Genomic DNA, 12016 nt, shown 5'->3' on the forward strand with positions numbered 1-12016 from the left:
CACTCAAATCTCTGAACGTCAAATGTTTTTCTTTTATAGACTGTGTAAGATGACTTCCACTGACATTTCTTACTTAGGGGTTTTCCACAATAGTTTGTTCTGGACTGAAGATGTTTTTTATTTACTTCATTTTTCCATTTTTTCTTCAGGATGAATCATATGAGAAATTACTGCTTCATGACTTCTCATTCTGCACTCTGTCACTCTCTCTGAGGTTGGTGTGTTGTGGTTCTGACAATAACTTTTGTGGACAGACTAACAAACTCTGCCAGATCCCTACGACTTGCGGGCAGTGACCTGCGGTCAGTGATCCAGGCTGCAGACTGGCTCACACACGGCAAACATACAAAACGTAACACTGCAAGAAGAAATTACACTGCAAAATGAATGCACACATAAGACAAAATTAAGACACTTTTATTAAAAGTTTTCATTGAATAGATAATAATTCATTTACATGTGTTTCTTCTAGAGTTCAGTTTTGGGTTCCGCTCCAGCCTGCTTCACGTCCTAAAAAGTATGAAAATGTTATGAGTGAGAAACAAAGGACAATATAATATAAAGAACATACTGCATGACTCCTCATCAACGTGTCATTTAATCAGCTTTAACTCTGAAGCCTCCAACAGACGTAAAGAGTCTGAATTACAACTGAGCAAATTCATTTCAGTAATTTTCAGCGACTACTTAAGAAAGTCACAAATGTTCACCTTCAGTTCCCCCCGTAGAAAGGACTGGCAGAAATCTCTCACTCGTTCAGTGGAGATCTCTCCTTCAGGAAGGAGCCACTTCATGTCAGCATCACTGTCATAGATACCAACTCGTGGGAGGTCCTGAGACTTGAGGCCAAAGTAGCCCAGTGCCTTGAGATTTGACTTCACTGCTCCATTAAGGAGCACAAACAAAAACTAGAACACAGAAGTAGATCACATTTAGCTGATAGTAAACTTGATCAAGTTGCCTCAGAATACATTTGATAATGTTTAATTAGTTTAAAAATGTGAAACAAAATTCACAACCATGCATTTACATCAGACTAACAGAGACAGCCACAAGAAACTTTCAAACAAAAATCATTTTTTAAACGTTTTGTCTTTTTTGCAGGTCATCATCCGATGGTCTCACCTTTCCTGTGAACTCTGGGGCCAGAGCCCTCAGTTTCTTCTTGAGGGCTGTGAACTCTTTTGTCCCTCTGTTGGCGAACAGCAGGAGGTGTGCCTTCACTTCAGAGTTGAACAAACCCACTGCTGTCTGCAGAAGTAACAAAAAAAAAAAAAAAAAAAAAAGAAAAGGAAAAAGCAAAGCTCAAGTAAGTACTGTTATGAAGGGAAATGTTCTCTTTCTGCTGATGCCTGTGAGCTTTGACTAGATAAGATTTATCAGTGTTTTATCAGATGTTTAAAGTGGGTTTTCAAACTGTTTATATCATTTTGCCTGGCTCCTTACTGTTTTGTTTAACCCAACTTTGGTTGAAATTTACTTAAGTAAATGTGCTTGTCTATAAATCTACTGTAAAATGTATTTTTATTTAAAGTTTAATCTAAGTATTGGGGAGCTACTGAGGAGTTGTATTGGAAAGTATGATCTTGCTTTACTGGCAATAACAACAAGAGAACAGATCTCTAACCAGGTTGCTGACATAAAGAAAGTAAAATACACAGCAAAATCGACAGTGTAAATGTTACTCATATAGAGTTAAATGTTACACTTTAAAAGTGTCTTTGTTGGCCCACACTACATACAGTATAGTTAAACTTCACTTTTGATGTGTGAAATATTTTATGACAGAGCTGCAATAACTCATCTCAACATCACTGCAAGTCCTTTAGGAGCACCCAAAGTCACTGGCATGAATCCATCTCAGTGGATAACTTCCAAAGACCAAAGAAGTTGTAAACATTGTGATTTGGGAAAAACTGAAGATGAAACCCACTTTCTCCTCATCTGCCCACTGTATGAAGCTGTAAGAAAGAACTTGTTGAGCCAAGTTACAGCAGCAGGACTACATGAAGAAATAATGAGACTGTGTCTTGCAGAAGAACCTCAACATATACACCTAGCTGCACGTTTTGTTTCTGAATGTCACTGGATTAGAGATAGTAATAAGGTTTATAGTAGTCAATAACTTTGTGTTTTTTTTTTTTTTTTTGGAAATATTTTATTATTATCAGTTGTGTTATTGTGATTGTCATTATTACCTCCGCCATGGAGGTTATGTGATTGGGTGGGTTTGTTCATTTGTTAATTTGTTAGTTCGTTAGCAACATAACTCAAAAAGTTGTGGACGGATTTTGATGATATTTTCAGGAAATGTCAGAAACTGTATAAGGAAGAACTGATTAGATTTTGGGAGTGATCCAGATCACCGTCTGGATTCAGGATTTTTTTTAAGGATTCTGTACTATTGGGAGATAGGGCTAATGGCAGAGGTCTGTGCTGTTACCACTTTACACCAGGAGATGGCAGACATGAGCAACTTCAATCCCAGCAGCATTTTTGGGTGTGTTTCTAGTCAAAGTTTGGAGTTTATAGAATTTGAAAGTTGCACGCCCAGTCGAGGAGACGAGTCAAAGCGTAACAGAGAGAAAGACAGCGAATTGTAGCGAGAATACTCACAATGCTGGGAGGAATAGGGGAATATTCACCCTCTGCCATGACTTCCAGTCGTCCAGTGAGACCATGGGTGAGACTGCCAGTGCATCTGTTGGCACCAGCAGGGAATGCTTCCCCCATGACAGCGCTCTTAGAGTGCTTTTCTAGTTATGTTATGTTTTGTTTTGTTTATGTACTCTGCTTTGGCAACAAAGGTTTTAACCATTCATGCCATTAAAGCATATTTTGAACTTTAAACTGAACATGAACTTCACTCATGGTGTAAATATGTCTAACAACAAAAGAACAAAAATATCACCATTCCACCAGAAACATAACCAAAACAACCTCAAATGGGATCATAACTAAACACAATTAAGACACCTGATCTTTTAAATCTTGTATTTTTATGTTTTACATTTTAAATAGTGATGAACCAACACCAGTACTAGTATTAATACCAAGCCAAAGTGTACGTACTCATAAAGCATGCAGAGGCTGTTCTCTGTATAATTTTAAAGCACAATGTTAGCTTCTCATTAAGTAAGTTACCTGTGTAGTCAAACCTGGAGACATGTCTGCAATGTGATTATATTTGATATACATGATGATGAAAAAAGGAGAGCAGACTTCAACTTTGCACTTATAAATTGTCAAGATGAGGGTTGAAAAACATCTGATGACAATTAAATGAACTGTGATAATAATGTCAAGAACAGTTATAGTATTATTAAGTATGTATATTTGTAAAGAGTGGGGATTTTAATAGTTTCTTTTAGTTTAAATCTATCTTTCAGTGAACACAAAAAATAAAAACCTCAAAAACTGTCTGATAACACTTAGCCTTTTTCTTTCTTTATAATAAATGAGTAGAATCATCAAACCTTGATCTTTGTGGTATTAGGCTAATCTGATTTAGGTAAACACTTCCACATTAGGGGTTGCACGACTTGAGAATGTTTAAAGTCAACTTTAAAGTGAGAAAAGTTGACTCGACTACGACTAGTCAAGGATGAAATCATGAATGATTCTAGGAGAAGGGTATAGTTTAAAACTTCAAGCAAAAAGAGTCATCACTCAGCAATAAAGTCGACTAGTCAGCTAGTCTATGCAGCCCCTATTCCACATTAGTCCAACTTGAGCAAAGGACATAAGTTTGACTCACCACTTGATTATATTCTGTGATGTAGCGGACCTCGTTGGTGGAGATGAAGTTAACCAGACCATCAGCTTCTATCTTCTTGGCCTCAGAAAGAATGAGGCTGTCCTGGTGGTTATCAGCCTGGATCAAATGACACACAGAGTCGTTAGGACAGCTCTCATTCATCATGTTCAGGATTGAAAAGATGAATCATAGGGACACTCATGGAGGTGAAGATACCTTTCTGAAAAGTGTGATGCTGTCTGAGGACACCTTGTAGTCAGCCCACACTTCTTTCTCTGAGCAGATGGCAACAGGGACCGAGTCGACTCGCTTTGCAGCTGCAACAAGTTCCTTAAAGCCAGGACTGTCCTCTCCCTGATTGACCCAAGGGAAAGGGAACATTTTGGACTTTTTCCTCATCATTTTCTTTATTACACCACAGAATGAAAAAAAAATCTGTTTACATTTCTTTTTTCTTTCTTGAGAACTGGGGGATTATTATACACAATAATCATTTCTTTTAAAAGTCCCTTGACAAATTTGGAAATATTGAAGGTCTTTTATCATCGCAAATGATACAATTAATGTGTTAATCTCTTTAGTGTTACTGCTGGTAAATGTGATGCTGACATGTCTTTAAACAGCTGGGTAAACTGGGATTTTTCTGCAACAATACATTATGAGGCCCATCTTAATGAAAAATATGTATTTTGTTATGATAATTTAAAGTATTAATTTGAAAGAAGCTATTAGATCAACATAGCTGAGTAGCTCTATGTGTGACTGAATTTTTGATTTAGGCCATTAGAAAGTTGTTCAACTCTTTCCTGGCCTGGTTTTATTTGGGCAGGGTAAAAAATCTGAGCCCATGACATCACAGGTCTTGATGGGAAATTCCCCCCGACCCCTTATGCTGCAACGATATAAAATCACTGAGCAGCTTATCTCAGGACTGTCTGTTGCTAGCTGATGACACTGCCTTATTGAAAGTTAACAGCAAATCACATGCTGTCTCAGATCTATCAGCGCTGGCCCATGGGTCATTAAAAGCATCATTACAGAGAGATTTGTACCAGAAAACAGTAAATTTAAACACCAACTTCTGTCTCATTCAAACAACACACCCACCCTATCCTAGAGCAAATTTTACTGCTTAATTTTTTATAATTTTGAAGCTTAATTTTACAAACTTATAGATGTTTTTTATGACTGAAATTTGGCCTGGTGGTTTATAACACAGTGGCCTGTCATACAACAAACCTATAATATTTTTTTTTTCTGTCACTTTACAGGGACTTTAAATCAATCAATTACAAAAATGTAAATGTAATAAATTAAGCACTGTTAACTTTTTTAGTTCTGTCGTTCAGCCTTTTTGGCAGAGATTAAAAGTAATTTTAAAAATAAATGCTACAAAATACACTAAAATGTATCATTTTGGGATTTTCACATTGTGCCTTTTTTGTTTTCCAGCTGAATGAAAGATCCTAGTATGTCTTTAAATATAGGTGGCATTGGACAAGGACGTCCTATCTTGAAAATGACCACTTATCAAGGACTTTAAAAATCTTGTATTTTTTAAATTAATTACAACACTGGATGGTGACAGCCAGCATCTGTTTGACACTTATTGCTTAAAACAATTGCAAAACCCCCTGACAGATGTAAAGGTTGATCAACTGACTTGACAATGAAAAAAGTAAATAATGAAAAATGGAGATATGAGGTTTCAGCCAGATGCCAGTGATATGTATGTGTCATAATGCAAAAGATTGCCCCCTCTCAAACTATAACCGCTGAGAGTTTCAGCTTGTGTAATGCCCTTGTAGTGATATGCCATCAAATGCAGATTTTCCCCAACCTTTTCTTAACTATAATAATAATAATAATCACATCATATCTGTTATCATCTCGGAGAAACACTGCAAGCAGCAGATCAGAGCGAGCTTTGGGACTGAACAGCTGTAAGTCTTAAGTTGGACTGTTCATTTTTCAACTTCCACAACCTTTATTCCATAAGGGAAACAGGACGAAACTGAAATAAAAATAGACCCTTGTTTATGACCTAATGTTTAGGTCACGTCCCATGCACGCAGTTTCAAGTCTGGCCTGCAGCTCCTTTCCTGAATGTCTCTTCCCAAATCTCTCATCCCTGTTACTGCGTTTATACGCTAGTTAGTGCTTGACTGTCGGGTATCAAAAATGTAAGCTCTGGATGGTGATGGTAGCAGAATTCAGACTCACCATCTTTACTAGAGGCCTCAGGACAGCAAAAATAAATAAATAGATAAATAATTAAATAAAAAGGCTTAATTTTAACTTTCCACAAAATATAGCTTGTAGTTCTAAGAAAATATCATTGATTCGGAAAAAAAAACATTTTGCACTTGGCCTCTGTACAGTTTCACATGAATTCCTATGCAAGAATAACATTTTCTACTTTCTGTAGTGTAGTGTAAAACTAATATCACTCAGCATCATTGGTGTTTGTAAAATTAAAATCCCATAAATTAGGGAAATCTTTCAATGAATGAGCAGTTTAGCAAGAGGACTGAATAATAACAAGAAATTGTAAATAAATTACACATTGAAATTAGAATAATAGGACATGTTACGAATTAAAAACACAGAGATGGCAACAAACAGAAGTGTTATGTTGTGTAAAATGTAGAAAAGTGAGGATGACTAAGAGGAAGGTGAATCAAGTCTATTCCTGGGACGACATTACATGAGCTCTGGCTCTGCATTTTATTATTTTGCAGCCTGTAATATGTGATCATTCCCAGTGAGTCACAGTAACAATATTTTAGTGTCTCATTGCCTTCGGCATCACTGTCCAGCCATGACTTATCCTCACATGCTCTCTCGTCTGCTCTCCTCTCATGAACTTTCTCCCTGCCTCTTGCTCTTGTTTACAGACGGGTCATTGGAGCCAATGCCACAGATCTTTGGATATGTATTTCCTGTCAGAACCCAACATCTTCCCCCGCACACAGTCTGTCCAAAGGGCTCGCCCTTAAGGGACAGCCTGCCACCCTTATTCCTCACAGCTCCAGGGCTGCCAAAGGTGTGGCTACAGTAAATACATTCTTCAGTCAAAATCTATTTGTGAGGGTAGCATCAGTGGGACCAGGGCACAAACAAAAGTTTTATTTCTGGAGCCCTCGCTTTTGGTGTCTCATAAACGTAATCTATCTGATCTTCCGGTCTACCACACTCATGTTAACTTCATAAACCTAACTATAAAACAGCTTCTTATTCAGGCTTGTGGTTTGGATTTTTTTCTGTTGGGTAAATTTTATTTTCAAACCTCCAGGAATCCGATGACCACCACCTCGGCAGAGTCGATGAAGGCCTCAGCAGCGTTGGCGTCATTCAGCCTTGGAAGGGCTTCATCTAAAAAATAAGAAATAAAAATAAGATTCCAAGAAACACATCTTTGGCTTGAACAACGAGTATTCACTCACTTACCCTTGCATAAAAATTATGCTTTAGCTAGATAATGCTAAAGGCTGGGTGCTTACATCTTCACAGTTTAAACTACATCTTATTGACATTTATCAGGTAAAATGTGGGCTAATCTTGCTTTGCATGCCAAGACAAACTAAGAAGCATTAATAAATACTACTGCTCAGTGTTATAATGTTAGAACATCTCTTATATTGACATCATTGCTGCACTTAAGGAAAAGCTAAGTGAAAACCAAACTTCCTCATCATCATGAGGGGAGTAAATGAAAGTATCAAAATCTCTTGTAATCTAGAAATGTTTGCCAAAATCTTTAACTTAAAAGTATAGATCTCAAATTCTTGATAAGACAGAGAGTCAAAGATTGAAAAATTAATATCTACCAAGTGGTCTATTGCGTAAAAGCTTAAATATTTTTACAGTAGATAAGGTAAATCTTTGACAGAGCACTATGAATGCCGGTGCAGGAGTTTTATTTCTTTTGTTCATCTTGAGTCTCAAAAATTTAAAAGCATATTTAAGCTCTGAACTATAGTATCGGCCAAAATAAGTTAAATATCGGCACATCAGATATCAGCAAAAATCCAATCTCCTGCATCCCTACTTGAAACATTCAACTGAATCATGGTCTCTTCTTGCCTTAAAAAACAAGATGGTAACGTCTAAAGAGTCTAAGTCGGTGCTCCAGCATAGTCGTCAGCTAAACATCAATCAGACTTCTTTTTCACATAAAAATGTCTGCATGGCTGCAACACTTGGGTTCAATTGAAAGGCTAACTTTATACCATTCTAACAAGTGTTATTAGTACTGTATATGATTTACCTTTCTCTGCAGCAATGACAGAAGACAGCAGGAGGGAGAAAAGCACGGTGACCAGCATGTTTGAAATGATCTCGCTGACAGGCAGGCAGGTAAAGAGGTCTGCCCAGAACACTTTGAAGCTGTTTGACTCTTCTGAAAGAGATGCGTCACCTCGTCTGCGTCTCTGACTGATTGCCAAATGGCAGCTGGCTGTGGCTGCTGTGGTTTCTCTGGGATTTGATTGGAGGCTTCGTGGGAACCAGGCAGGTGTACGAGCTGAGTGGGAGTGCTAGGGCTTTAGATGACGTGTCACCATAGTGGACAGGTTTGAATGAATGTGTGCAGTATGGTATCAGAGGTTAAGAGGGACAATAATGGCACAGGCTTATTGAGCTTGGTTATAAATGACAGAGTTATCCTTGTTTCTTTTTCCCTGAACCTCTAAATATTTTGCTGAAATGTTTTCACTCATCTGTTGTGGTTTGAAGGCTCTGCTGCCATCAGATTATACCCCTGTTTTTATTTCCCACTGCAGGCCTGAGTGATACATATGTGAACAACCAAGCTGCATTTTAGTTCAGTCACCACAGGGGGGAAACATTCTCTACTCATTCATGCAAACTCTCATCGAGGGCCAAAATTAGTCTGATTTGCTATTTGGATAGCAGTAGGTCTAACAATTCATTGTTTTATTGTGCCATTTACATGTTCACCCTTTCTGGATATGATTTAAACTTAATTGTCCTTTAAAGAGTCTAATGTGCAATTTTATGTTTTATTTGCTTATGTAAAATTACATTTAGTGAGTGTAACATATCTAGAATTTTCTCTGTAGAGATCCCATGTTGTTTATAAGACTAAGATTTAACCCAACACCTTTCAAATGCATGCAAAGAAAAACCTTTAAATCTTTCAGTAAAATTGAACCATGAAGTCATTTTTAAAAACTAAAGTGTCTGATGCAAAATCACTTACTGTAGACAAAGCCAAGACACCAGGTTGCAAAGCTTTTAATTTAACTAAAATATATCATAAAAATACCCTGATAAAACCAGTAAAAAGAGAGCATCTTCTGTCTAAGATTTTAAAATGACTTAGAAGTAATTCTCTGAAGTTTGATGAAGATTCAAATGGGAATTTTGTGATATACTGACAAAGTGAAGAGTGACAATGCTGTCGAGTAAAGGAGAAAAGAGTGACAGTGACTAAAAGTGTGAATTAAACAGGGATTTAAATTTTACCATTGAATAAAGGGCATTTATATAAACTTAAATGGAAGTTTCAGGAAGTTTTACAGGGATTGTTTTTGAATTGCATAGGGATTTGTGTGATTTTGGGGAATTCCAATGTGCATTTTGGAGGAAAATGCAACCTGACTTCGGATAAGCAGAAGAAGATGGATGGATAGATTTTGGAGATAAGTTTTATGGAACTTTTTCTAAAATATATATGTATTACTAATTTGAGCTTCTGCTTTAAAAAATACTATCATCAGATTTTTCAAAAACATTTTGCAAGAACTTTGTAATAAATATCAGACACTAAAGCAAACTTTAAGAAAGTCTTTTTTGCAAACGTATTCAAAACTTGAAAACCTATGGCAATTTTTTGTGAGATATTTTCCAAATATAAACAAGAACTATTGCTCATTTTTATTTTAAAGTATGAAATATAGATAAATATTAAATTGATTTTACTCCCTAAAAATGTGGAATCTTTCCTAAAAATCCAGGATCTTTCTTAAACTTTTGTCCAAAATTCTACTGGGCATTTTGGGATTTTTTTTCTACTTTCTTTACCTTAAGATTACTTTCTGTCCATTTTTTTGTTGAAATTTCCCCATAATTGAACAAATTTTTATCTTTTTTTTTTGCTTTTTTCCCATTGATTTTAATAGATTTTTCAGAATTGTATTTTATCCGTGAACTTGGTGACATAAGGCTTAAAGCCTTTAAAAGTAAAAAAAAAAAACAAAAAACAAAAAAAAAAAAAAAAAAAAAAAAAAAAATCTCATTCACCCCCAGATTGTCATGTGGATATGACCAGTTTGAAATAGCTTTTTGTAGTCTGCATGAATGTCTCCATTAAGATTTTATGTTCAGCTTTAAGACTTCCTGTGGCTCACTGCGCTCTCAGAGCAACAAACAGCCTTTTAACATCTTTGTTATTCCAGCAGAGGCACAAGCTTTGCAGTGAAGACAGCACTTATGACATTCCTAACACAAAAGCAGGCCAGAGAATGGTAGAAATAGTTTAAGGGTGGAAAACAGACTTTTAAAAGGAAAGGAGAAAACAATGCAGTCTTTTTTTCTGGATTTCTGACTTTGCGTACGTGTGTTTAGAGTTCAACAGACTCACAGATGATACAATTTAGGTTCAAATTACAGACCTGTGTGCTCATTTAGTTTGTGCTGACATTAAAAAAAAAGTTATGATTGCAAACACAGAAACAAAAATTTACATCAGTTTTAGATGTAATCAGGGAAAGAGTTTGTGAGTGAGAGAAATTTAAAAGAAGCAGGTTTGTTGGCAGGCGTCTGCCAGGTCAGCAAGAGAGTGCTAACAACTAGGGGATGCTGGTAGATTTGGGAAGAAAACTTGTGCCACAAGAGAGACTTGACATCGGCCTGACATCGTGCTGTGGTCTACAACTTGCAGATCTGTGGAGCAGGGGAGTGTTTAAGAGACAGCAGTGAAAACGAAGCATTTCAGATGGAGGTTAAAATAAGGGTTTCTCAGGACGCCAGTGTGAGAAACATGAAGAGTTTTTTGAGCTGTAAACCATGTAATGCTACTACGTGGGTATCAGAGAGATGGTGTAAAACCTTGAAAAAAGGCATAATACCCCCACTTAAAAGCATAGTTGAACACAGCCATGCACACTGAGGACTAGTCAAATGCAGCCTTACATTTTATGTGTTTTATGAAACGTTACTTTGATTAGAGCATAAATCTCACCAAATGACCATATAACTTAACCTTGCAAAGCAGATGGATACGCCGGTTTTCTTTGTTTCTCACTGGCAAATCCATCTTGCAAAGCTCCCATCTGAACTGTTTGGGCCCGGTTAGACAGTGGCAGGACCAGTCGGCGAAGGGGGCAGTAATTTCAGGTGCAGCAGAGTCGTGATGTAAACAGGCAGCAAGAGGCTGGTGCAATTGGTGGAAGATCTTAGCGTGGATGCTGCTAAAGCACCAGTTTTATCTGAACTTGACAACATTTCTTCTTTAAAAAAAGAACAAAGAACTGCAGTGAGTTGTTTTCTTTTCAAAAACGACAAAAGTCGAGTACTTACATGTCTTTAGTCGCCATGGTTCGCGTGATTCCTCGGTAGCTGCACACGTGCAGCTCGATAGCGGCTACATCACGTGTTTTGTTGCTCTGATTGGCCCGTGGAGATGTGACAGAACGTTCATCCAATCACACTCCGAGTTTTTTTCAAAGCCTCTGCCTTTTCTCAAACGTTTCCTATTGAAGCTTTCCCACATCCATCTGGCGTGTCAGGTTACATATACCTCATTTTAAGCGTACATTTTTATGAAAATGGGTAAAATATACAATTTCAAATAATTAAAAAATGTTCTTTATTTTTTTTTTGAAGAGATCTGGTGACCCCCTCACAGTGTCTTGTGACCCTCAACGAGGTCCCAACCCAGTGCAGTCAGAGAGTTTATGAAAGACAGTAAAGGAGAAGTCAGATGAAGCAGTTCAGACCAGTCAGTGTATTTCGAACCAATCACCTCTTTTCTTTCCTTTTCTTTCTTCCCTCATGAAATGCGGGAGTAGGGTGCCTTAATTTATCAAACCTGCATATGCCAGAGAACTGGGCAGCATTTATCAACCTGGATGTGAGTGTACGATATGCTCAAATCCCACACCAGAACTAAGCTTGTGTACACACATTTTCAAGTAAATGTGGAGTCACTGTGCAGCGAGAATCTGGCTGTGTTTTATCAGATATTATTTATCAAATTGATTTAACATTTAGCCAAACCTCTGAGAATCCATG

At 37.2% G+C, this 12016-nt stretch overlaps 1 protein-coding gene across 1 annotated transcript; it reads right to left on the bottom strand.

Annotated features, from left to right (window-relative positions):
* Positions 1 to 401: 401 nt before the first annotated feature.
* LOC121509007 (endoplasmic reticulum resident protein 27) lies at positions 402 to 8159 on the bottom strand. Its single transcript, XM_041786184.1, has 7 exons — positions 8028 to 8159; positions 7047 to 7132; positions 3974 to 4111; positions 3758 to 3874; positions 1126 to 1251; positions 711 to 908; positions 402 to 510 (listed from the first exon to the last, which is right to left on the bottom strand). The coding sequence occupies exons 1-7, from the start codon at positions 8083 to 8085 to the stop codon at positions 469 to 471; spliced, it is 765 nt and encodes a 254-aa protein (XP_041642118.1). The 5' UTR covers positions 8086 to 8159; the 3' UTR covers positions 402 to 468.
* Between the last annotated feature and the right edge of the window lie 3857 nt (positions 8160 to 12016).

The sequence above is a fragment of the Cheilinus undulatus genome, linkage group 4 (genome assembly GCF_018320785.1).
Source record: "Cheilinus undulatus linkage group 4, ASM1832078v1, whole genome shotgun sequence".
NCBI classification, from domain to species: Eukaryota; Metazoa; Chordata; class Actinopteri; order Labriformes; family Labridae; genus Cheilinus; species Cheilinus undulatus.